We start from the raw sequence: 26,960 nt of genomic DNA on the forward strand, positions 1-26,960 counted from the left end.
CTTATTTTTAAGTACGGCCATTATTTGATAATATACAAAGTAAATGTTCAAAAAAAATTTATAAAATTTGATCAAATTTTGATTTACCTCGTAGCTTCAAAAATTGATGAAAAAACATAACGTTTTACATTGTTTGTAATTTGGTCTACATGCACTACTTGTTTTACTTCAAGATATAATTAATTGATAGGGAAAACGAAATTATTTTTTTATATGCCATTTATTTCAATTTTGTCGGGTAAATGAAAGATATGACTGTAGATTTCCATGAACGCAAAAAATATAAAAAAATTGTAGTAGTATTGATATATCCATGAGGGAATAAAAAACAAGAATAGGAGAAAATGAAAGGGATGTTCTCGAGTATTAAATATTGGTAGTTGAGGCGATTAATTACGACTTGCCTCCATATATTTGACTAAATTAAATGCACTGGATATTCACCTTTAATCACTAGATTAATGATTTCAGTCATTTAAGGTTTGAGTTATTAATATGGCAAATTGATGTAAAAATCATAATTTTGATTTATCATATAACTTTAAAATTCAATCAAAAAAATATGAAATTTGGATTTTTTTTCTCATAAGCATCCTATATTTCACTTCTTGTGGAGTATATTAAATCACTTTGTCTTCGGACTATAACTTAATTCAATTTTAATTTTTTAGTAATAATTTATTTTTATTGGTTTATAATCTCAAATTTTTAGGATATTAAGTTAGGTAAATAAAATTAATTTAGTTGAAAAAGATGTTTCTCAATTCACACTACAATCACTCTATATATTAGTAATATAATGCACACTTATTTATTAGCATATGCTTATTGTGAAGCATATTCATGAACTTCAATGCAGAGCTCCATTGAAGCAGCAGCTCACCAATTGCTTCCGCAAATGCAATTTTCGTTTCGATTTGCCAATGAATCCTAACCTCAACAGAAATTATTGAAGCTCAGCTGATCTCTGCGATGCAATTGTTTATCGAGAAGAAGCGGCGGCAATCAGAGATCGCGCTATGAAGCTCTACATATCGGCGACCGGGATTACGAGATTAGCTGCGTCCAGAGGTGGAGCGGGAGGCGTTTTCCGGCGGATGAAGTCGAGTAAACGCCGATTGTCTCACCGGACGATTAGGTTGCTCGCCGGCCTACTTTTGCCCTTCCTTTTTGTTAGGTCTGCTCTTCTCCTCCTCGAATCCGCCGCCCTATGCTCTTCCCCTATCGGTAATCTCTCTCTTTCACACACACACACACACACACACACACTGATTTGATCTATGCAGATTTGCAATTTTGTGTTTTGTGGGGGTAAAATTGTAAATTCGGTAGTGTGAAGCTTCAGGTTGCCTCACATGGCGGTTTTTTGGCGGGAGTGACGCTGCCTTGGTAAGTTTCTGTTGATAATTAAATAAGTAATTAATTAATTTGTCTTCTGTTTGTATTGTTACTTGATTCCAAATCCATTTTCTAATATTGTTACTGAATAAAATGAATTGAGTTACTATTTTATCAAAAATAGTAAAATACTAAATGTTTACTATTGGTTGATTTACAGCTGACATGAGTGACCAGACCAATATTTTGTCTCTGTTTTTATTATTGTATCTGAATAAATTAATTGAGTTACTTGATTCAAAATCCATTTTCTAATATTTTAACTGAATAAATGAATTATTTTCTTGTATCAAAAGTGAAATAAAAGTTATACTTCCCTTTTTCTTGGGTGATTTACAGCTGACATGAGTGACCAGACCAATATTTGTCTCTGCCTTATATGTAAACAGCCCAACTTATTGTGAACATTTATGGACGAAATTTTATAATCTGTCCCCATTGAGAAAACCGAAGACACAAGAGTAGGAAAAACGTTTATTTTGAATAGTCAACAAATTATTGAATTATAATTATTGTTCTGTGTTTTGAGTGATTGAATCAGCAGTAACTAGACTGTCGGCAACTATTTTCATTCATCAACACATGACATGCTGTACTATCACAGACCACTTGACTTTGATTTTGATGTAGTCCCTTGAAAAATTTTACTAGTAATAACTAAAATTATAGGAAATTTACATGATTTTTTCCCTATGCTTACAATTATCTGCTCTAATAATGCCAAAAAAGCTCAGAGAAGAGCTGATGAGGGCCTTGCTGGAGGCCACTGATGGTGGTGGTGTTGGCACAGTTGATGGTTCAAATTCTGAACCGGTTTCATTCAAGGATCTTGTAAAGGACATGTCTTTAAACAGACAGGACTTAAAAGCCTTCGCTTTCAAGACCAAGTCCATGGTAATTTACCTTTATAATCTTGGCATTTCTTTAATTTACTCTCTAGTTCTTGAGAGTTTGCTGAGATTTATTGCTTGCTAGACATGGAAATGGATACTAGACCATTAATTCTTTTTCCTATCATACATTGCAAAGATGGACAGACTTGAATATTAGTAATTCTTTATATTATGAGTATTATGAAGTTGAATAAGTCAGTGGCATTATTTCATCTATATTCTAAATGATGGTATTTGAACATTAGTTCTTTATCCTAGCGCAGATTGCGAAGATGGAACACATTGTAAAAACAGCTCAATGGCATGAATCTATGTATTGGCATTTAGCTGCTCATAGTGTGCCCAAGGGCCTTCATTGTCTTTCACTAGAAATGGCTGAGGAGTATGCTGTCAATGCTGCAGCGCGTTCTCGATTTCCTCTGCCTCAATACATTCTCCGCCTCACAGACCCTTCGTTTCATCATGTTGTTCTTTTAACTGACAACATCCTCGCTGCCTCTGTTGTTATTTCCTCCACTCTCAAAACATCAAGCAATCCCGATAAACTGGTCTTCCATGTGGTGACTGATAAGAAGACATACACTTCAATGCATGCATGGTTTTCAGTAAACACGGTCGATTCTGTTGTTGTTGAAGTCAAGGGCTTGCATCAGTACGACTGGCCTCATGAGGTGAATGTAGCTGTTAAGGAGATGCTAGAAATTCATCACCAGATCGGGAATCACAATTTCCGAAGCCTGAAGGAGAATCTCGAATATGGGAATGGAAACCATCACAAGCTGGATGTCTTTAGTCCCAGTTCCATCTCCCTCTTAAATCACCTCCGTATTTATCTACCCGAGGTAGTTTTTCGAATGAATTACTGTTTGTGAGTATAGTCTTCAGCTAAATGATGAATGGAGGTCCATTTTCTCATATTTATTGATCTTTACAGCTGTTTCCTGATCTGAATAAAGTTGTGTTCCTGGACCATGATGTCGTAGTACAACGTGACATATCGTCCCTATGGGACTTGAATCTCAACCAGAAAGCTGTGGCTGCAGTTGTTGATTCATGGTGTGGAACGGACTGTTGTCCGGGAAGAAAGTACAATGATTATTTCAATTTCACGAATCCAATCATATCGTCTCTTTTGGACAAAAATCGTTGCGGATGGCTTTATGGGGTAAATGTTTTTGATCTACAAAGATGGAGGAATAGCAATATAACTGCAGTGTATCATCAATGGCTTAAACTTGTAAGTATGCTTCAGTTTATGCTTAGATCCTATTTTCTTGGTGTTAATGTTACTAGAAAATACCAACGATTAATTACTAGAAAATTTCTAGTAATATTATTTTCTTTGTTATGCAGAGCCTCAATTCTGGTTTTGAACTATGGCATCCGGGAGTACTTCCACCCGCCTTACTTGCCTTCGAAAATCACGTGCACGCTATTGATCCTTCATGGCACATAGCTGGTTTGGGGCACCGGTACCCACGACTAGACGAGCACATGCTGGAAACTGCAGCTGTTGTGCATTTTAGTGGACCGGCAAAGCCATGGCTCGAAATCGGGTCATCAGAGGTAAGAGATCTGTGGACTAGGCACATAAATTCATCGAATCATCATATTAGAAAATGTGGAATAGCGAGCTGAGAGGGTCGCTACTTATAGGAGTTGTTTGAGGCGGAGGGAAGAAGGTCGAGCCTTCAGTCTCTTTTCAGGCATTGCTCCTCTGTTGGTAATAACACACATATATGTATATATAGAAGACGCTAGCCGAGACATACCTCTATATATATGTGTGTGTGTATAGCCTTGATATCTAACCTACACAGCATGAGTAGGGGTGTAGAATATACTAATACAACCATATACTACTATTTTGTAGCTTCATCTATACATATACAATATCAATATTGTTACTCTTCTATTTGAAGTCCTGCTTTTATATTTTTGCATAATTTGTTGCTAATCATATTGTTAGTCCATATATATATTAGCCAAAATGCTGTTGTTGAACTAAACCAGAAACATAAGATATGATAACACAGTGTAATTGGACATTATATATACATATTGTTAGGACTAATACCACAAGAAGAATATCATAATAAGTTCAAATGTAGTGAGTGTTTTACATAGAAATCTGCTGGTCAGCCCCTAACTTTAGATCATCATCACTTCCATAAAACCATAGATATATATAGGAAATTACAGCATCATCCATCTCCAAGTTTTTTAGCTGCAGACATGAACATGAACTAGTTAATCAAAAACCATACTAAAATATTAGTCTTTCATGACTTGATAATCAGACAATGAAATAAAGATGTAAGAATGGGGAGGGAAGAGAGGATCATACACGAGTTGGAGCGGGGTTTGGTCAGATCGGGTGTAGGAGGGTGGTTCCATGAGATTCATGGGGAGGAAGCTTCGGGGATCGTAAGGTTGAGAAGTCATTGGCTCATTGTATTCAGCTTCTGCAGGCATCAAACTCATCTGCTGCTGTGCTCTCTCACTCTCAGCTATCTGCACCAACCACCAAAAAACATAGTCACCTTTTCCCAATCTACTTATCATTATTATTCGAAACACACACACACACATATATGTAGTGACCTTCGATCGAAGAAACATGTTAGCGTTGTGCAGCTCTATTTCCTGATACATTATTAGTTAATCAATCATGTAAGTTTAACTCGAGTTATCAATCAAGAAAAAGGAGAGAAAATTTGTTAATTAGTTTACCCTCCTCTGCATAAGCTCTATCTCAGCAAACAGCAACTCATTCTGCAGAAAAACATCAACAGTTAATTATACATATAGCTCCCAAGATTGTAGAGTTGATTCGATTTACTTTCTTGGCACGAATTCGGCTAATGGCTCTCTCCACTTTGCCTTCCATGCTCTTGAGATCCTTCAGTGGCAAACTGGTCACTCCCTCTCCCATCATTTGTCTACACCAGCAGATAAATGTTTATTTCTTACACAATTCATGACATTTAATATGAATCTATGTCCATATACATAAAAATTAATGTTTGAGGCAGCTAATTATAAACCTGTTTGAAGCCTGCAGATCTCTTATTTGTCTACGCAGCTTGTTGGCTTCTTGCTGATAAAACTGTACCACTCAAGAAAATGTCATTTTCAAGTAGGAAATGAATCAAAGATTGGATGATGAAATGGGGTTTTTGTGATTAAAAAATTCTATCATTCTCTCCATTTTCCTAAAGTGATTGGCAAAGACTGATGAGGTTTATTATCTAATATAAACGATAGATAAGCTCATTAAAAAAGCCTATAAACTTGGCCAAACAATCTCAAACACTACATTTATAAAGTCTAGAATTAATAAAGATACTAATTTTATTGCAATAACATTAATTAGTTATACTTGCCTGGGTGTTAGCCTCGGATGTAGACACAGCACTTGTAGAATCAGCAGTTGCTTTCTTGTACCTATCAATAGTTGATCTAACACTGCAACCACACAATTTTTACTTCAAAACATAAATTTATTCACATAATATAAACTTCCTATAAAGTAAATTACTTGTGTTAAAACCCAGTAATTTGCATAATATAGAAATTTCAGTGGTTTTGTGTTTGCTTCCTCTTTTGAGAGATATTTAAGATTTTGGGATACAATTCAGTAAAGAAGCCATATTCAAATTATTATTTCCTCATATAATGTCTAAATCGATATAATCTCATCACAAAATTCCATTACACATTATTATTCAAAAATCTCCAAATTACTTATCTATTTCTACACATTCTCTAAAATTTGACTTTCAACACAAAGTACATGCAATCACTGAAATTTACTACTTATCCAAGTTAATATACATGAATATACTCATATAAATAATATTTGTAAATTATTCTCTGTGACCCTTTCAATCAATCAAATCTCATTCAGTTTCAGCCATACATATTCTTAAATTTGAAGGTTGCTTCCTCACTTCGTCAAGGGCTCTGCTGTTGTTTTGCGTCACAAATTTCCAAATAAGTATACCTAAAACTTCTAAATAAAGCAATCAATAAACTTTTAAGTAAGAATCTCTTTCTATAGCTCTAGTCAATGACTATATGTGTCAGTGGTGTTAGCTTGCTACTACAAGCATACATGAACTAATAACCTTTAAAAAGCTCATCTGTATGCTAACGGAAGGAGCGGATGCAGAAATTTATTTCGATTGAGTCTATACATAAAAAAAAAATTTAGTTCAAACCTTCAAAATGTATCACTATTTTTCGTTGTGACGATATGGAATTTTACACAACGAATCACACAGAGTAATGAAAATTTGATGAATTATACAAATACTCCCTCCGTCCCATAGAAATATGTCATATTTCCTTTTTCGTCCGTCCCATAGAAATAATCCATATTCATTTATGACAACATTTTTCTCTTTCTCTTTTACTTTATCATTTATGGGCTCCAATCCACTACTCAATATCAACTACTACTTTTTCTCATTCTATTTTATTTTACCAAATTACGCATTAAAACTCGTGTGAACCCTAAATGACCTATTTCTATGGGACAGAGGGAGTAAAAACAATTCTATGTGAGTGTTGATGGCATACACATTGTACAACTTTGATAAAGAGACACAATAAGAATAAAAAATTTGAGTACTCTTAACTAAGAAAATAGGATTATAGGAGGGTTAGTGAGGTGTAACACCAAAATCAAATCAAATCATAAAATTTGATTTCATGAATTTTTTGAAACCAAATCAAATTGTATTAGAAGCATAAATGGACAATTGTACTCCTACAAACAAATAATTTTCCAAATGTTTAACTCAACGTTTTAAATACCCCAAATAAAACACAGTGAAAACACAGAAAAGCAAAAAAAAAACACAGTGAAACACACACATGCAACCTTAATTTCGTCGAGGTAGTGATTGGCTGTCCCCTGCCACGCTGGCACGAGATCCCACAATACGATTGGCTCAACCCTCTACCCTATAGAATCCCGCCACGTGTCTACTACCGGCGGTTAATACCCGGCGGCAACACCCCTTTAACCGCTTCGATTCATTCAAAATCCCGATATTGCTCCTCTCCTCACCAAGTTTTCTAAAATTAAAGACTTGCTTTTTATTCTCAGGAATCTGTTTTAATATAACAATAAGTCTTGTTTGTCTGCGTTGTTTCGAGGCCTGTCTGTTCAGACTTCAGAGCAGCCATTTTCCACCATTGATGAAGAAAACCCATTTCCTCTTCCAAGTTTTATTCTTTAATTAATTAATTAATTACTAGTTTTGGATGACCATTAAATGGCCTTTCTCCATTTCGATTTGGGTTCTAATTCAAGAAAATTTATGCATACAAGAAAAGAAAGCACTTTTTTTCAGCTTCAACAATTTTAAGGTTTGTAATGAAAGGACAAGTTTATGATAAAAATGAAACAAGAAAACCCATTTCAAACCCTAATGCTTCTTTTTTTGAAGTTCCCGTAGAAATTTGTTTTGGTAGAGGCTATACTGAGTACTAAATTTCGAGTTTAAAATTTCAAGACAAAATTAACCTATAATTCGTTGCGAACAACAGATGCTTATTCACAACGATTTGCACAAAATACCTAAAATTTGACAATGCTATACTAATAAAAAAGGAATCTTTACGTTGGTAGGGGCTGAAGCACTTAGTGCGTAGTGTGTTTGCAAGTGCACAAGGGAAAAATTGTAAATCCATCTTATCTTGTGAAATCTAAGTGAGCTTCAAGCAAGCCCCTTTGATGGGAATTTTCAACCCTAGAAATCTAGGTTTTAATTAGGTTTAAAAAATGATCTTTCTGATGATTCGATGAAATGACATTGGATTAAGGAACAGTCACTAGGAAATGAGCTAATGGGAACTTGACAACATTGGGCTGACATCATGACATGTGCACAGAGAGAGAGAGAGAAGATTTATATGACTTGTTCCATAGATCTTCTTACCTGACTTCTTGCATTTTGTTTGATTCAAATTTCACTTTTAAAGTAACCAACTATACACTCTTCCATTTCTATCCATCCCAAACAGATCTTGAAGATCATCAAACAGGAGAAAGAACCACATAAACAAGAAACAAAATATAAAAAAACCCAATCTTTAAAAAAGACAAATCAACCTAAATCAGACAACAACATTAAAAAAAGCCAAAATAAAAAGAAACCCTAGTAATAAAAACCTCAAATTAACAAGAAATCATAAAAAAAGGCAAAATTAGTTCAAAAAAAAAGAGACCTGTTGTTGGAGTACTCATAGAGCCTTCCGCGGCTGGAGAAGACGACGAGGGCGACCTCGGCATCGCAGAGCACGGAGAGCTCGTAGGCCTTCTTGAGGAGGCCATTCCTGCGTTTGCAGAAGGTGACTTGGCGATTGGTGGTGCTCTCAATTCTCTTGATCTCAATTTTGCCTCTCCCATTTTTCCTTTCTTGGTTGCAAAGAGCCATGGTGGGGTGGGGTTTGTAAGCTGAAATAAGCAAAAACAGATGTGAAAAAGTGGATCAAGATTATAGGGTGGTTTAGGGAATGGAGCCACCAAAAATTTGTAAGAATCCAAAATAAGCTAAGCAAGAGGAATTACTTGTATTTTATTTTTACTGAGAGTTGCGTGAGTTTGCAGATGTGTGGGTGAAGGGGGAGGAATTTGGAATTTGAGGGAGTGGGGAGAGAGAGGATATGAGGAAGAGGGTGAAACAAGGCCTCTCCTTTTCCTTGGTATATTCACTGTTTTTCTATGCTATACTTGTGAAAAGATAGAGTAGTGTAAATTGGGGTTTAGTTGTTTCGGATCGTGTTCGGTTTGATGGATTAAACATGATCGGGTCTTGTAAATGTTGTTCGATTGGCTAGATACAATTTGTATAATGTCGCGTCGGATTAGTCTTGGCTTGAGTCTTAGAGCATGCGCAGCAGCGGTGGACGGACGGTGTCCGTCCGTCCGTGCCGCTGGCACGGACAAGCTCCACCGCCGCTGCGCTCCAGCCGCTGGCACAACGCTGCTCGCTGCGAAGAGCACGTCTGTGCCAGCGAGCAGGCGACGTGGCGGCACGCGATTGGAAAAATTCTTTTTAATTAAAAATTCAGTATTTAATTTTTAAAAATGATAAAAATAAAAAAAATATTTTCCAAATCCAAAAAATATGGCTGCTTTTTTGCCCGTTTTTCTGATTTTTTTTTATGTTTTCTGTTTTTTCCCCCAAAATCATCTATAAATACACACATTCATCATCCATTTATCACTTCAAATCATCTCTCATTCATCTATCATTCATAATTCTCATACAAACTATCTACACCTTCATCTCTCACTCAAAACCTCAAATGGATTTCACCCATCTTATGGCGGAAGCGGAGCGCGAAGAACAAGAATACTACGAACAACATCGTGCCGCTTACGACGCATATGTCGCGGCGAATATCCCCGCTCCTCCTCCTCCTCAACAAACTATGTCTTAGGCTTTTAATTATGTCTTTTTAAATTTATTCGTAATTTGTAATGTTATTTCGGTTTTTTAATGAATTTTCATATTATGGAAATGTTTTTGTTTAATTGAATTTTAAATTGAATTGTGTTCGTCCTTGCAGAAGAGCACAACTATGGGTGTTGTGCTCTTGCCAGAGAGCATGCAGAAAAAGTGGGGCCGGGCCCACAACCGTGCCGCTGGCAAGAGCACGGTTGTTGATGCTCTTAGTCTTCCCAGTGTGACAATATTAATCGAGAGAATTAGGATTGAATTGTTTCAGGTGTTCGATTTGATGGATAAAACAAGATTGAATTTTTAAGAATGTTGTTCGGTTGGATAGAATTACTTAATTTTGGGATAGTGTCACATAGGATTAGCGTTAGCACCTTCCCCCATGTCAAAATTAATCTCGAGCAAATAAAATTGCAGAAATTGGGATTGTGAATTATTATTGATGTGATGGGATAAAACAAGATTGAGTCTTATAAATATTATTCGAATAGCAAAATACGGTCTATACTTAATCTCAAGATAATGCATGCCATGTAAGATAAGTGCTAGCCTTTCCTGTGTAATAATATTAGTCTCAGGCTCAATCAATCTCAAGTAATCTCGAGACAATTTAATTTTGAGCAACCAAACACACTTTAGAAAGTGGATATTAATACCTATCAGAATTGACCCTCAATTATTTCAGGTTTAGAGCTTTGCCTACCTAGCTATATGCTACCCCACCCCACCCCTCCCCTCCTTGAATAGATATATTACTATGCTTTCCTTTGTACTCTAGAATTGATGTATACATTGGGGTTTTTGATTCAGTTTCATCTTATAGATCAATTGGTGCTATTCTTGGGAACTGAGATGAGAAAACCATTTATGTAAACTTATATATTTGTCACAAAGTGTAAATGTAGGTGGCCACAAACATAACTCATCCATGTATATACTAGTTTAAGAGAAGTGATATTTCTATTCCAACTTCATGTTTTACCTGAACTAGTTGCATTTGTCCATGATTGTGTGGTGAAATAGGTGCAGATTATAAATGGCTATAAAAATTTTCAAAAATAGAAAAAAAATTGAGTAGCACATCACCCCTCTATAGATGACTCATAAAGTTCAATATTAAAGAGAAATTGGGCTCAAATTTTCGAACACTAAAAAAATCTCGGTTGCCGAAAAGAACATAGCCTGAGTTTGAATGGGTTGACCCGAAAAAAACATAGCCTGAGTTTGAATGGGTTGACCCGACTAACCAGATTTTCATGGTTAACTTCACTTAAAACCTAGAAACAAAATAATAAATCTTGATAATCAAGCAGCATTAGAAAATTTGGTTAGTTGAGTCAATCCATTTCAAACTAGGGCTTTTTTGTTGTTTTTATCCTGAACTTTTTTTGTAATGCTACTTTGTTATTTGCTAGTTTTGTACTATCAAAAAAATGTTGGAATATTTTTGCAAGAAAAGAAAAGGATTGTAACAAGGAATTTTACCATATTATTATACGAAAATGACAATTGACTACACATTGAGAATGCAAAAAATGAGATAGTGTGTTACCTTCCATTAATTGTCTATGAGTATTAACTACCCTATCATAATTGCGTTAAGTATGGGCAACAATCTTGTTTTAGAAAGTCACTATTATCATTATGGAACTTTGTTTCCAAGCTTTAATACAAACGAAATTAGTAAGTAGAAGCAAAAAATGATTCACAATTATTCATAATTTGAAGGATTATGAATTTATATACAAATTTGAGTATTCTTGTTAAATTCTCTAAATTCTGTCCCACATCGACTTGGTGAAGATCCCATCTAATCTATATAAGTGTGGATAACCCTCCCCCTTATGAGGTCTTTTAAGGGGTGAGTGGCCCATTTCTAATATGGTATCAGAGCGGGCCCAAGTCGATGATGGTTATCTCTTTATCTCTTATCTACCTCACGAGTGGAAGACCGATGTCCTTTCCGGCCCACATCGATGATGGTTTCTCTTGCATTGCCTACCCACGTGATGGAAGACCGATGTCCTTTCCGGCCCACACGTGAGGGGGCGTGTTAAATTCTCTAAATTCTGTCCCACATCGACTTGGTGAAGATCTCATCTAATCTATATAAGTGTGGATAACCCTCCCCCTTATGAGGCCTTTTAAGGGGTGAGTGGCTCATTTCTAATAATTCTAATTCTTTTTCATTTTTTAGTTGAACATTTTTAGATACTGACATTAGGGTGTTCAATTGATAATGAAGGTTGGGAGAAAAAAATTGATTGATTGATTTAAATGTTTAAAATCATGACTTTGACTATGTATAGCATATTTGAAAAGGTTGTTGACACCGAAGGAATAAGAATCAATCTTTATTTTTTTTTCAAAACATGGGATATGGGAAGTTTTGGTAGGAAAATGAGATGTGGAATTTAAAGAATTGCTTTAAAAAGAAAATTCAATTTAACTAAAGTTGATCACTGCGTTTGTAAGTTTTTAGACAAGCATGTTAGCCCTAATACACTATACTATACGTAATTAACACGCAATTAAAATCGTGAAAATTGTGTAAAAGCTTAGTGATTCATGACATTGTAACAAAATTACCATTGAAAAAGCTTTATCGTGAAAATTTTGAGTTTAATTAAGCCTTGTTGACACCATATACAACAATAAACTAGAAAATTCACACTGCTCTTTAGAACTAAGTTAATCGTATATTTTTTTAATTACAATTCACACACTTCCACGCTCATGCATATGACATGACCATAGCCCATTTGTTGAACAGAAACGTCTCACGAACTAAATTGCACGAGTATCATGCATTCTCAAAAAATAAAACGTGTTTAATAATTAAGACCCATTGATTTTTGGTAGTAACTAGTAATTTATAAATATTGATTGAGACTCATGCTAGGTAAATCACTTTCATTAAATGAGAATGAGTGGAGTCTTATGCACCTTCACTTTTTTTTAATGTGCAACTTTAAAGTTAGTAAAAAAGTGTCTTGGCCACAATTAAATGCATTTACTATTATTTGGTATTGCATTTTTTTAAAACCTTTGCACTAATTCCAAAGGTAACTTATTAGTTATTATTATACGTACAAGCTTTACTAGTGTATGTTTATTTGTTTTGTTTTATACATTTTTTTATTCTAAGATCTAAAAAATTATTATAATTGCCATTGATTCTACAAATTATGTAAATATCAAAACTCAATTTATTCATTTTTCTCTATAATTTCAAATTAATGAATAAAATAACAAATCAAGCTTTGACTTCAATTAATGCATAGAATTAAAGACGTCAATAACAATTTTTGAGGTATTGGAATAAAATAAATGCATAAAACAAAATAAATTTAAGATGGGCACAGTGAGGAGTCTGTTGAGCAAGCAAAAAAGGAGAGGCAATAACATGGTGCATTTATTTTAAAGGTAGAGAAAAGGAGAGCTTAAAGAAGTAATAACCCCTTTATTAACTTTGATTTTTCTCTTTGAAGGGACCTACCTACTTAATAACTTTCAATCACATGTCTTGAATCATAACCAAGAATCACAACCCTTTTTCAAGGTTTCAAAATTGGCAAAATTAGAATCTTAAAAATGGTCAACTCAAATACTATACAATCATAAGACTACAAAGAAAGCACTAACAAAATATGTCAGAAAAGAGATAGACAGTTATGCTTAACATAAAAGGGATTTTCCCCATAGAAAAAGATGGAAAAAACACCAAATTTCTATTAATGCAAAAGAAAAAGACTCCCACTTTTCCACCTTCGTTGAGCAAATATCTCCACACAATGGCAAATGACATTCTTTCAGCATAACCAAAGTGTGTGTGTTTAGAGGTTAAGAGTGGTAGGCTCTCCAAACTGTGCACAACCATAGTGCTTGTATTGACATAAACGGAAGAACGAAAGCAGACAAGAAAACAACGGGTTGGAAAGGTCCCACTAACATTGTACCTACTTTGGGTGCTCAGCCTACCTCCAATAATTCTCAAGCAACCATGGGGTGGGGTTGTGGGGAGATATATGGCACTGACCTTTTTCCGTCTCTGATAGCGTTGTACGTGGTCAACTGTTGTATGTGTATCTCCATGAAGAAGCTGTGAATATGTTTAGTCTGTACAGTCATGATACTTTTGGACAGGCAGCAAAACATTTATCTTCTATGTAACAACTACTTCGTAGTTTTGACTCAAAGGAACAAGAAGCTCGATCGATTGACTGGTCAAAACTACAATTTGTGAGAATGAGTGAACTAGTGTTTAGCAATTGCTTTAAACAAAAAAAAGGTTATAAATTGGCAAAGGAAGGTAAAAATAAATCTCTACGTCAAGCAAAATGGGAAATCGTCAGCGCAAACTTCAGAACTCCATATATACATGAAGGCTAATTTCCATAGGTGTTATATTTTCTTCTTCCCATAGAAACAGGCCGTCAAAGTAAATAGAGACAAGAAGACTAGGTTTGGGTATAACACCAGGATGACCAGTCTCCATCTTCTGTTACCCACAAACTAGTGAAGATCTGCACTGCGCAATTTTCTAAATTACAACATCCTCTCCCGTACAGCTTTTTATTATATTAGTATATTTGCAAGAAGCCATGAGAGTCCTCAGTTCCAAATGCAGACCCCTATGAAAAAATAATTATCTTTCACTTAATATAAGGAAGAATCCAAGAGAAATGCTAGTAATACATGAAACTTGGTGCTAAATGAATTTATGGCAGCCCGGGAACTATAGCACAGCTTTAAAAATTCCTCCACTTCATAAGCACTTATCATAATTCATTAGGTGAAAACAAATCAAGTTTAATATAGATGGAGCATGTAAGAAATACCATACCATAGATTTGCTATTTTGCATCAACGGGCAAAGCAAACACCGGAGTTTTGGGATCTGTTGCAACAAAATGCAGAGTATATGAGCAGCAAGTACATAATATTAAAAATCAGAAATATGGTAGATACCTTCCACTTCATTTTGTATCCAGTCTTGAGAACACATCAAAGCTTGCAGAGTATCAGACTTCTCGGCACCCCAAGAATGATGAAGGACTCTATCTCCAATATCAAATAGGGACTCCGGTGCAACTTTTGATATTGGAATCCCCAATATGTTGCGTGCCATCATTGAAAGCACAGGATATCTTGGTTCATGAACTTTCCACCAGTTTAATATACTAAAATCAGCACTACGAGGGAAGAGTGGTTCCTCTAAATACTTGTCTAAGTCTGATTTTGTGTTTTGGCTAGCTGAAGTTTCATGGAGAAATCTGTCGAACCCACTAAGCCTGTCCTTAGCAACATTACCATTACTTTCAGAAGACAAGTTTTGACCGTGAGCAGCTAAAGATGAATAGCTAGCATGACCACCGTAAAGAGCTTTCATACAATTTGAAACAATGTCTATGCAATCAGGAGCACTATCACCATACATTTGGGGATAATAATACTCCACCAGTTTCATCTTGAATCGTGGATCTAAGATGGCTGCAATAGCCATAATCAAGCTGCATTTCTTCCAATACTCATCAAATTTTGATTTCAGTTTCAATGCCAACGAGCTGATAAAATCATCTGACTTATGGCACCATTCTATCAACTGTAAATGAATGTCACAAATTTCAGCAAAATAGGAATTTGCAGTGACAAGTTTGTGCCCAACAAAGACATTAGACACTTCATGAAAGAACTTCAAGATGCTCGTAATGCCCCTCAATCTATCCCAATCTATGCCAGAAGGACACATTGAAAAGCCAGGATCATGTTCTTGCAGCTGAGGGAAGGCTTCTTTATACTCTAAAGCAGTTTCGAGCATCACATACATAGAATTCCACTGAAATGGATTGTCGGTGGACAGCCATTTCTGTCCATTGATACCAACTAACTGTACTATCTCACTGAACTTTTCTTGTGTTTCGCGAGAACCGTCAATATACTGTATGGTTTTCCGCACTTTGTTGGTTATCTCAAGTGACGTCTCCAGGATATCTCGGACCAATAACTTCACCGTACTTGCTGCACATCTTACATCAAATAATTGTCCTTCACACATAAGGAACCTGTGCTGACAGAGTTGGTCTCTGATTCTGCATACAATTTTGTCGTATGTCCCAAGATTATCAATAGTCAGTGAGAACAACTTTCGATCGATATCCCAATTCCTAAGACTTGTCATGATCAATTCTGAGAGCATGTCTTCCGCTTCAGAAGGATCAACAGAAAAAAAGTCCAAAATCTTCTTCTTTACTTCCCAAGAATCATCAATGAAATGTGCTACCAAGCAAAGATAATCCGAGCCTCTATTTGTAGCCCAACTATCTGCGCTAAGGCTGACCTTCCCAGGTAATTTATCCAACTCCTCGTACACTCTTTGTTTCTCCCTTTTATATAACTCTATACAGTCAGCCTCAATTCCATTAACTGTCACAAAATCAAACAATGGCTGGAGGTTTTGAAGAAAGGTCTTGAAGCCAAGATCCTCAACCATACCCAAAGGATATCCGTGCATTATAATCATGCGTGCAAGATCTAGCTGACTCCGCCTTTGATCAAGATTTAAGCTTTCCACATTCATATTTCTAACTTCCACCCCTTGTTCAAAATTTGCACTTGCCACTGTTACCATCTCATTCCTCACGGCGGATTGATTATAACTTAAGTTGGCAACGGCTAAGGTGGTTTGCTTCCTCTTTCCCCTCGTCAACAACTGGCTTATATCATGGTTCAAACGTCTACGACACCTGATAAGATGATTTCTCAAATGAGACGTCCCACTGGTACTGGACCCGCTGAGTGTTCTTTTACAATGGCGACAGATAGCACCAAAAGTTTCGCCTTTTTTAACTCTGTCGAAGTCGTTCCATACAACAGATTTCATTCTACTGGAATTGACAATCACTGCTTCTTCTTCTGTGATCTCCATCACCTCACCAATTTACCAACTCAACAAATATGAACTGAAAATAGATAAACCAACCAACTTTATTCATTTGAACAAAGCTAATTAAAAATCAATCCAATGCAGAAACCAGCTCTTTCGGACCCAATTTGAAATCAATCATCGCATAATTAACGATACATTAACATCATGAAAATAAAGGGCAAATGCGGAAATCTGAGAAGCTATACAATCAATTCAAATTGAGAAGTAAACCTAAACCCTAACCCTAACCCTAACCCTTTGCTCATCAATCAAATTCTCTCCATAAATTAAACGAAAAACAGGATTCTGATTTCGGATTTATCCATCCAAATTACACGTGAAACCACCGAAATCTGTCAAAAAAATTCAGAGAAAAAGCGAGCAGACTTACCGGGAAATGAGGTTACTACAAAATCTCCGAATTGGAATTATGCATATAGCAGAGGTGGCGTTGCATTGATTGGGGAGAATGTCTGTTTCAGTCACTGTGTGTTTTGTGCGTGTGAGGGAAAGAGAAATTGTGTGTAGTTCTTTCTCCTAAATGGGCCTCATATTGGGCCTTATTGGGCTAGGCAAACTATGAGCACTAAAGAATGAAATTCTCTTTCTTAAACAAGTTTTACATATTTATGTTTTATTATTACTATTGACTATATTAGGTATAATACTCCCTCTGTCCCGGGCTACTCGCTCCTTTCCTTTTCGGCACGGAGATTAAGGAATGAGTGTATAGGAAAGTAAAAAATGACGGCGGTAGGTGAAAATTTTTACTAAAAATGGAAAGAGTGCAAGTAACTTGGGACGCCCAAAAAGGAAATAAGTGCGAGTAGCTTGGGACGGAGGGAGTACTTTTTAAGATCACAAATATTTGGTCTCAAACAAATACATTACTACTACTACTACTCATGAAAGGCATCTCAATGGCTTGATTACTCCATCCATATTCTGAATGGTATTTCCACAGACAACATCAACTGCTTTATTCTTGTAGTTTAGCATTACACCCGATGACTACAATAAAGGATTTGAGGGTTAGAAAGTGCTGAAATTATAGTAGAATAAAACAAATAAAAATACTTTAACATGTAAAATATGTTATTAGTATGACTCTTTGTACCATATGTATATATCTATTCGACTATACAAATAATACTAACACACATACCTATTTGACTAAGATAATGTATGCTAAATTTGTCAAGATTATTTAAAATTGTTTAAAATCATGTTCGACCCTTACTAAACTAATGCAAAAAAACATTTTTCAATCATGTTGCAATCAATATTAGAAGGGACTAAATTTAGATAAAGAAACAAAGATGGATCCACACTTATCAGTGATATATGTATACCCACCCTAGACTTCCAATGCTGCACAAAAATAAATATTTGATGTTTACAACGAATTTCTTCAAATATTCATGAATTGATTCAAGTCCAGAGCCTGTGTCCTATCGGCAAGGAGTTTAGACATTATTGTATGAGGTGCTGAGTTCGAGCCCACGACCGCCCGATGTGAATTCCGTCGGTGTTGGGCTTTCATCGGGTGCGGAGATTTTTATATTTTGGAGTTCTGCGTCGCGGCAGCCGTCGACGACGATGTGGAACATTTGGCTATTTATGGAAGTTAATCCGTTGATGCTTATTTTGTCCGAGTTGAGGAATGCTAGTGACTGGTCATGAGAGAAAATAACATAGGAAAATGATTAATACATGTTTTTAAAATTTTATTAGAAAATATAATTTTTAGTTGCTTCATATCATAGACACCTTCACATAATAAAATTTGAAACATCAACACTTATAATTGAAAAAATAAGCTTAATAGGGTTTCAATCTTCTCGAACACTACATTTAGTGACAGACTGGACTAGCCTTTTAGTCCAGAGCCTTTGTCCTAGCGGCAAGGAGCTTAGACATTATTGTATGAGGTGCTGAGTTCGAGCCCTCTTGAAAAAAAAAGACTGGACTAGCCTTTTATTTAGGAGACAAGGAACTCTCATTCATAGACTATCCCTATCGATAGAGATAGCTCATTTAGTCTATTATAAAACGCAAACTAGTTGTGTTACACAGTCGCGCAGGATATTAGAATCCGCGCGACATAAACACTTCAGTAATCATTTAGTTCATGCATGACTAGCAATACAAGAAGTTAAAAAATCAGAGTTTTACCGTTGCTCCTTTTGGACACTTCTTGCCGGAAGCTTTGCAGGCCCACAAATTGGTGTCTTGACCATCTAGGGTTCCGCCACAGATAGAAACTCCGGTGACTCTTTTGAAGTTCAACCAATGGACACTATCAGGGCCGTCCCGACAAAATTAGAGGCCCTGTGCAAAAATCTAAAATGATGCCTACCACTATAGAAAAAAAGACAATGCATTTTAAAGAAATATACTATAGAAAAAAAGACAAATTGATGCGTTTGCGCTGCTCCCAATCGCAATGGCCGACGATGGCAGGCGCTGCAGAAGCGATCAACGATGGCTCTGGTGAGCTGGTCCCTGTTGCGGCGTTTGTCGATGAGGAACACCGAACACGAACAGGCGGCTCCCAGGTCTACGATCGGGAAAAGAAACCGATCAGAATTGGAGTCACGGTGCTAGAAAAAGGCCTGGGCGTTGCTATACAAGAGAAATAGCTTTGTTGGACTGAAAAAATAGGAATACATGTATATTGGCTGAAATATTTCCGAGGCCCCTGAAAATTGGGGGCCCTGTGCGGTCGCACGGGCCAAGGGACGGGCCTGCTATTACCGATGACATTGTAATTCGTTGGGGCTGAAAGAGTCCCATCAATCTGTATGGTTGTGGCATTATATTTGCGCGTGCTGCCGTCGAAATACGCATTTCCCAAAATGTACTTTCCTTGTGGCACATATATGGTGGCGCTTGAAAAGCCTTGGTGCAGTCGGATTTTCCGTCGACTTTTGCACCGTAGGAAAAGACATTGTAAGTAGGGTTTGCTGCTAGAATTGATGCTGATAAGTAGTGTAAAAATATGACAATGAGAATTTGGAACATTCTTGAAATGGCCATTTTTGTCTCGGTGTAGTGTGTTTTTATGTTATGTGTTTTTGTTTGTGATTTAAACTAGTTTAGTAGCTGTATTTATATGATTTATATGTGTTTTTGTATTTATATTATAATGAACGACAGGATTCAAACCTGCGCGGGCAGAGCCCACGTGATTTCTAGTCATGCCCGATAACCACTCCGGCACGGCCACATCTGTTAGGTTTGCAATACAAATATGTATTACTAAGTATCAATTTAGTAAGATCTCTGTCTCTGCAAAATACTCATGTTTTCTCGTAGAGTGAAACTATTAAGAAGCCTTTTGCTCTTCCTGAAAGATATACTTTACCTACATTTCACAACAACTCCATTGCCTACTTAGGAAAAAAAGATACTTTTACTATACTAAATGGTATCCAATTACAGTTTCAGTCACATACATCAAAACTAACTACTTATGTTCATTAAATAAATAACAAAAAACCAAAGAGAAACACTTGAGCTTGGTTTCTCTCTTAATTTCTTGCCGCCTTCATTTTCTTCCACATGTTGGTGGAAGTTTGGCACCTTCCATAAAGAGATTCTTAACTTGGGGTGTAATAACATTGAATACTAAACCCCATTTCTCTATAAAAACACTTTGAATATGACTAAATTTTCTACCTTCAAACAGTTACATTCTTTCCTAACTTTCATCAACAATTCAAAAAAGAAAAACCCCATATTTTTACAGACATGGGCTTTTTTGTAGCCCTTGCAAGAAATTTGGATGCACTTCTTGGGTAATTTTTCTTCCATTTTATTTTATGGTTTTTGATTTTTTGAAGCATTGATTTTTTATAGAAACTTTATTTTAATGTTACAGGCCTGGAGTAATGCTTCTATATCCATTGTAAGGAATTTTACACTTATTTATTTAAATTCATCAAATTTGATCAAGCACACAAATTAATTATAATATTTTTTATAAAAAATATTGATAATTTACTATAGATATGCATCTATGAGAGCAATTGAGAGCCCATCAACTCTAGATGATCAACAATGGCTAACATATTGGGTTCTCTACTCCTTCCTTACATTGTTCGAGCTCTCATGTTGGAAGATCCTCCAATGGTAATAGTAATATTTTAAATTTCAACATAAACAAGAAAATAATTATGTATATAAATGTGTTATGTATATTATTATGTAGGCTGCCGTTTTGGCCGTACATGAAGCTTATATTCTGCTTGTGGCTGGTTCTTCCCATCTTCAACGGCGCAGCTTATATTTACGAGAATTTTGTACGAAAATACGTTAAGGTCGGGAGCTATGTCGGCTCGAATGTTCCAGAAGGCCAGAGGAGGGTTCTTCAGATGATGAGCCTTGATGCCAGGAAATCGGTTGAGAGGTACATCGAAAAATATGGAGCCGAAGCCTTTGACAGGGTCGTCAAAGCGGTGAGACAACTATTCTCGTTTGTTGAGTGATATGGTATCTGAGTAGGTCTAAGTCGATCTTAAATTAAAATTGTTAGACTTCTTAATAAAATCAAACATGACAAAAATCATAACTTAGTAATTGTTAATAGAGCATATGAAAAATCGTAACAATTTTATCTATCTTGAAATAACGACCTCGTTAATATTGTACTTGAGTAGGTCTAATTAAATTGATCTTAAATTAAGTTATTCGACGTTAATAAAATAGGACATATGAAAATCATAGCAACTTTTGAATGGGATTAATATTTAATATATATTGTCTTGTAGAGAACGACCTCTTTACTATTGGCTCGATTATTCCTATGTCAAAGTTTAAATTTAACTCCAACAAATAAAGCGACTCCTTTGAATAAAAAATTTGGTGGGGCCCAAAATGTTCGACTTTAGTTTATTTTAGGTGGAATCTTGATTTGAACGAATTTATTTGAGATTTGTGTTGTCACACCTTTGCTTGATTACGAAGAAAATAGTAATATTTTTGTTGCAGGCTGAACGAGAAGCAAAGCGACATTGAGGAGTTGTGTTATTCTTTAATTTCCATAGAGATTATATTGAGGTTGTTGTTTGGTAACTCAATTTGGAATGATGTTGTAATTGCAATTTTATGAAATTGAATTTGAAGTTATGATATTCAATTATAAACCTTTTGTTTGGTAAAATCAGCTAACTGATAAAATTTAATTGCATTTCCAAATTATATTTGGTATGTCAAAAAAGTAACTAAGAATTAATATTGACTTTAAATTTATTTATTTATTTATTTATTTATTTACATCTTGGAACTCTATCACTATGTATTTGAAGTTATCATAATAAGACCATAAAGTAATAAAAATTTGGGAGCAAACTATTATATTAGGGTAATACGAAATTGAATTCAATTTAAGTGAAAAAAGTAACTTATTTTTAAAAATATAAAATGTACCAATTGTCGGTGGCGAGTATTCAACAATGCATTGATATCCATATGGTAATGTCGGTGGCGTCAACGTGTACACACCATTTTGCAATAATAACATATTTTTAAATAAATGAAATTTTGGTTTGTTAACAATATAATTTATTAAATTTTGGTTTGTTAACAATATAATTTATTCACCGATATTACTTTTAGTCCTTTCATTAATAATAATGTTGTAAAACGTTTTGAAATAAATTGGTATTTCTATTTTATCGATTCTTTCAAGATGAGTATATTCATAGGGGGCTATTGTCAATAAAATTCTTTTGCAAATCAGAACATATACAAATTCAATTAAACTTACCGTTTCACAAACTTCGAAAACCACTATTATTACCCACCGCTTGATATAATCTTGGAAGAAAGATAAAAATAAAAAAGAGAATTGTGCATATATAGGTTTGACTAATAGTAACAAGAAACAAATGTTCAAAAATTTTAAATTAAAATTTAACTATTTTAATAATAAAAAATGATACTCCGTAATTTATAGAACACAATAAAAAATATCTCTAAAAACTCTCAAAATTATTTTAATAATTTCAAATGTTTTTAAGGGGACGCAACCTACCCCAGTCCGGCCCACAACATATACATGTGTTCATCTATATAATTATCAATTTTAATTTCGTTAGTCAACTCGTATTTTATCTATGTCATTATTGAAACAATTTCTTTGTTCACATATAGTGAAACGTTTTTGTACGAATGGCTAAGAATAATTAATATTCTCTCATCCCATTATTCAATAGTCATGAGTCATGACACCTATTTTTTAGTCATTCCATATCACATGTCCCCTTTTTCTTGACATGGTTTGATAATTAATTTCGTAAATTAGTATATTTCTTTTGTCCATAATTAATAATTACAGTTTATCATTTTAAATTATCCATAAAAATTAATTACTACTACTTTGTTGAGTCTATTTTCCATTTATAACATTTCCAATACTTTTTTTTCTCTATTCTTTTCCCATTTTTTTACGACATTAATATAGATAATCATGAACACAAAAATATCAATTGTTTACGTATCAAATTCAATATAATGCATATTTACATCTAAGAGCAATATTAAGTAAAAAATGAACTACTACAATTTACAATGAGATGAAAATATAGTATAGTTAGAAAAATGAATTATAATCATATACACCATAAGACTTAAGAGGGAGCCTAAATATAAATTGCACCGTTGTCGTGGTCACGAATTGACATTGAGATGAGCATAAATATAAACCGATTAACTTCCTTTCAGACTTCGTACTTTAATTTTGTAGTAAACTCGTGTCATTCCTTACCAAATTTACGACGATGGGAATATAATTTTTAACACCAATTTCCATTTCTTCTACACACTATACTCAAAATAAATGTAACATACTAAATCACAACACCATTTTATTACTCAATAATTGTTAGGATGCAACAATTAGCGCGTTACGTCGTTGAGTTGTCTCAAACTAAATTTTAAATTGTATATAGACAGCTCTTATACAGTTCATGCAATCAGCCCCTCTCTCTCTCCACTCTTTCCATTTCGTCAACCCCTAATTAAATCACCTATATATATTCACACAATCTCCAATTCCAAAACCATCCAAATTTTTAAATAGAAAAAACAAAAATGGCAATTTCCAAAATTCATGCAAATTCAATTCTATTTTTCCTAGCAACAATAATTGTAGTGGCACAGGCGAACTTCAACCGCGACGTCGACATCAATTGGGGCGGCGGCAGCCACGCCCAAATCGTCGATGGGGGCCGTGGCTTACGCCTCTCCCTCGACCAATCATCCGGCTCGGGTTTCCAGTCCAAGAACTACTACTTATTCGGGAGATTCGACATGATGATCAAGCTCGTCCCCGGAAACTCTGCCGGCACCGTCACCACGTTCTATGTAATTTGATCTCAACTATTTTATGATAATTTTAATTGTGCGAAATTATTGAAAATTTCGGCTAATTTTGAGTTTGTGTGTGTGTAGTTGGCCTCCGAGGGTCCGAGTCACGATGAGATTGATTTCGAGTTCCTGGGGAACTCGACTGGCGAGCCTTATACCGTTCACACGAACGTGTACTCGCAAGGGAAAGGTGACAAGGAGCAGCAGTTTCGTCTCTGGTTCGACCCCACCGCCGCCTTCCACACTTATTCCATCATTTGGAACCCTCAACGTATTATGTAAGTAGCTGACGCAGAAAAAATATTGATAGCAGTAAAATTATTTGAATGTATATTTTTAAAAATAATTTAGATAATTAATAGTAGGACTTTTGCGTAACGATTTACATAAAATTAAAATATATTTAAAACTTCTTAGATAAATATTTAAAAAGTATATTATATCTGTAATTAAGTGTCTCATTTAGAGTCGGTGTAACTTTAAAAAAAGGAGGTAGGAAAAAAGTTACTACGACGTGGGTCCTACTTTGATTTGTAGTTGTTTATAATGGAATAGTAGTGAATTGGTTTAGGAAAAAAGTTACTACGACGTGGGTCCTACTTAACGATTAATTTCTGAATGCAGATTTATGGTGGACAACATTCCGATAAGAGTGTTCAACAACCACGGGGCGTCGGGGGTGCCGTTCCCGACGAGCAAGCCGATGAGGGTCATATGCAGTCTATGGAACGCGGACGACTGGGCGACGCAGGGCGGCCGGGTGAAGACCGATTGGACGAAAGCTCCGTTCATCGCACACTACCGGAACATTAAACTCAGCGGAAAGCCTTGCGCCACCGCCTCGTCGTGCGGGTCAGGGAACGACACGTTCAGCAACGAGGCGTGGCAGACGCAAGGGCTCGACGCCAACGGCCGGAACCGGATCCGGTGGGTGCAGCAGAAGCATATGATCTACAATTACTGCAACGATCCTCCTAGATTTCCACAGACTCCCCATGAATGCAAGGGATCCAGATTCTGATAATTGTTCATTCATTTTTCGAAATTGTATTCTTTCATTTATTTCTTTCTATTTGAAAATTGATGCGTTTGTTTGTTGAATAAATATTGATTATTTATACTTATATAATGTTTGATTAAAGAATTAATCCACATGAAGATCCGATCGGTCGGATGATGCTTAGTCAACCAAATTTTAAAATATAATTCATGAAAAATACTCCTAATACTTATTGGTAGAAGTTTTATTGAGGGGTCAAATAAATATGTACATTAACAATGTGTAGTACAAAACATTATACCACTCATTTTATTTGATACATTTATTTTAAAATAGAAGTACCATTGGTTTTATTTATTCTATTTTCTTCTCTTTTTCTCAACTAATAAAACAGACACTACATATAATGCAAATTAAATACTTAAACACGCAAAACCAACATGAAGCCAATGGCAATTGCGAGAAATAATGCAATTGAATATATAGCTTTTGAAATCACAAAGTTTAATCAAATCCTAATTAATTAGTTCTATGATGTTTGAAAACAAAATAGTTAAACCACGAAATTTCAATTTTTCTTAATTGTTTACCTGTACAAAGCAGTGCATTTGGTAATGCCCAAAATGGCATTGATTATTTCAAATAAGAAAAGGAAAGAAAAAATAATGAAAGTTTCAAATATCACCCGCCAATTTTTATATAGACAATTGAGAAAAACTAAAACTTATTATTTTTCAAAAGTTAGGTCGAGCCAGAATTTGACCAATTTTCACGATTTAAATAACCCTAACCCTAATTTCTTCCCGAGCCTCTGCAAGCGTTTGCATCAACGTTTCTTGCAACACAAATATCGTAGCACGTGAGCCCACGTAAAACCAATCGTCGAACAACCAAACCCGACCGCCAGCCACTTCCATTCCCACAAACGATCCCTCTGTAGACCTCTAATTCTTCCCTCCAATTGCTCAATCTTCTTCTTCAAAGCCTTGTTTTCTACCACTTTCTCCTTCTCATACAACTGCTCCGTCTTCTCCTTCACCGCCTTCACGATTTCCAAACTCTCCTCGAATTTATTCCTCAATATTCCCGCATCATGAATCCCCATCTCCACCGGAAGCGAGCTTGGGGTGTAGATAACGACGTTAGGATGGAATCGGAAACTGGTGAATTGTCGAAGGAAGGAATACGTCACGAGAGGTTCGGTGTTTTTTCAGTAGATGAATAGCTGGCCGTGCTTGGTTTTAAATAGAATGTCGTTATTTTCGAAAACGATTGCGTGGAGAAGTTTGTGGATTTTTTCGAAGGTGGCAAAGTCGGTCGCTTCTATTTTGTCGCGCCATGATTTGCAAACACACTTGCACCTCATAATGGTTTTGATTGGGAGTTTTTCGAGGATTTCTCTCATTACGTCTTGGGGTAGATTTGTCAATAAGACTTCCTTGTTACCGTTGGTGATCTTCTTCTTCGTCTTCGTCTTCATGAAAAAGTAGGCCAACTTTATGAATAAGTTGGGGATCTTTATCAATAAGTTGGCAATCTTCATCAATACCTGCACTAGTTGCGGATGAAGATACAATTATCATATTGTTACTTAATGTATCTCAAATATATACTCCATATATATACTATGTCCATTCAGAATAATTAACTTTCTTGAATGAAACGAGATTTTAAGTGGAATTGCTGAATGTTACAAAGCAAAGATCGAGAAAAAGGTAACTGAATATTCCAAGGGTCTATTCGGATTATATCTCAGGATCTTAGATGAATAATCATGTGATAATTAGTCATAGTCACCTCTCCAACTAAAATAATCTCAATCCAATCCGAGATACATTATCATATGATAATTAATTAGTCATGGCAACTGAACGTGCACTTAAAGGGCTGTT

At 35.4% G+C, this 26,960-nt stretch overlaps 5 protein-coding genes and 1 pseudogene across 13 annotated transcripts; 3 read left to right on the plus strand and 3 right to left on the minus strand.

Annotated features, from left to right (window-relative positions):
* The first annotated feature begins 813 nt into the window (after window positions 1–813).
* LOC121758690 (probable galacturonosyltransferase 15) lies at window positions 814–4,733 on the plus strand. Of its 8 annotated transcripts, none has more exons than XM_042154080.1 (7): window positions 814–1,227; window positions 1,340–1,389; window positions 2,128–2,292; window positions 2,555–3,133; window positions 3,226–3,528; window positions 3,645–3,857; window positions 4,592–4,733. In XM_042154080.1, the coding sequence occupies exons 1-7, from the start codon at window positions 1,020–1,022 to the stop codon at window positions 4,601–4,603; spliced, it is 1,530 nt and encodes a 509-aa protein (XP_042010014.1). In that variant the 5' UTR covers window positions 814–1,019; the 3' UTR covers window positions 4,604–4,733. The 8 variants fall into 8 exon arrangements, with proteins under 8 accessions (XP_042010014.1, XP_042010010.1, XP_042010011.1 ...); XM_042154076.1 differs by lacking the exon at window positions 4,592–4,733 and adding an exon at window positions 3,948–4,212; XM_042154077.1 differs by lacking the exon at window positions 4,592–4,733 and adding an exon at window positions 3,948–4,212 and having other exon boundaries at window positions 1,346–1,389.
* Window positions 4,286–9,007, minus strand: LOC121758692 (agamous-like MADS-box protein MADS1). The gene is made up of 8 exons (XM_042154084.1): window positions 8,875–9,007; window positions 8,532–8,760; window positions 5,678–5,759; window positions 5,339–5,400; window positions 5,134–5,233; window positions 5,025–5,066; window positions 4,639–4,937; window positions 4,286–4,518 (listed from the first exon to the last, which is right to left on the minus strand). The coding sequence occupies exons 2-8, from the start codon at window positions 8,738–8,740 to the stop codon at window positions 4,515–4,517; spliced, it is 798 nt and encodes a 265-aa protein (XP_042010018.1). The 5' UTR covers window positions 8,741–8,760; window positions 8,875–9,007; the 3' UTR covers window positions 4,286–4,514.
* Window positions 9,008–13,275: 4,268 nt separating this feature from the next.
* On the minus strand, window positions 13,276–17,204 carry LOC121757241 (zinc finger BED domain-containing protein RICESLEEPER 1-like). Of its 2 annotated transcripts, none has more exons than XM_042152758.1 (4): window positions 17,089–17,204; window positions 14,741–16,731; window positions 14,616–14,669; window positions 13,276–13,992 (listed from the first exon to the last, which is right to left on the minus strand). In XM_042152758.1, the coding sequence occupies exons 2-3, from the start codon at window positions 16,695–16,697 to the stop codon at window positions 14,626–14,628; spliced, it is 2,001 nt and encodes a 666-aa protein (XP_042008692.1). In that variant the 5' UTR covers window positions 16,698–16,731; window positions 17,089–17,204; the 3' UTR covers window positions 13,276–13,992; window positions 14,616–14,625. The 2 variants fall into 2 exon arrangements, with proteins under 2 accessions (XP_042008692.1, XP_042008691.1); XM_042152757.1 differs by lacking the exon at window positions 13,276–13,992 and adding an exon at window positions 14,101–14,403.
* Window positions 17,205–18,170: 966 nt separating this feature from the next.
* LOC121759152 lies at window positions 18,171–19,736 on the minus strand (annotated as a pseudogene).
* A 657-nt stretch (window positions 19,737–20,393) lies between these two features.
* On the plus strand, window positions 20,394–21,832 carry LOC121758471 (HVA22-like protein f). The gene is made up of 5 exons (XM_042153867.1): window positions 20,394–20,497; window positions 20,581–20,607; window positions 20,709–20,831; window positions 20,911–21,157; window positions 21,690–21,832. The coding sequence occupies exons 1-5, from the start codon at window positions 20,451–20,453 to the stop codon at window positions 21,714–21,716; spliced, it is 471 nt and encodes a 156-aa protein (XP_042009801.1). The 5' UTR covers window positions 20,394–20,450; the 3' UTR covers window positions 21,717–21,832.
* A 1,954-nt stretch (window positions 21,833–23,786) lies between these two features.
* Window positions 23,787–25,190, plus strand: LOC121758470 (xyloglucan endotransglucosylase/hydrolase protein 24-like). Its single transcript, XM_042153866.1, has 3 exons — window positions 23,787–24,065; window positions 24,153–24,346; window positions 24,693–25,190. The coding sequence occupies exons 1-3, from the start codon at window positions 23,793–23,795 to the stop codon at window positions 25,087–25,089; spliced, it is 864 nt and encodes a 287-aa protein (XP_042009800.1). The 5' UTR covers window positions 23,787–23,792; the 3' UTR covers window positions 25,090–25,190.
* The last annotated feature ends 1,770 nt before the right edge of the window (window positions 25,191–26,960 follow it).

Source organism: Salvia splendens, chromosome 12 (genome assembly GCF_004379255.2).
Source record: "Salvia splendens isolate huo1 chromosome 12, SspV2, whole genome shotgun sequence".
Classification (NCBI taxonomy): Eukaryota; Viridiplantae; Streptophyta; class Magnoliopsida; order Lamiales; family Lamiaceae; genus Salvia; species Salvia splendens.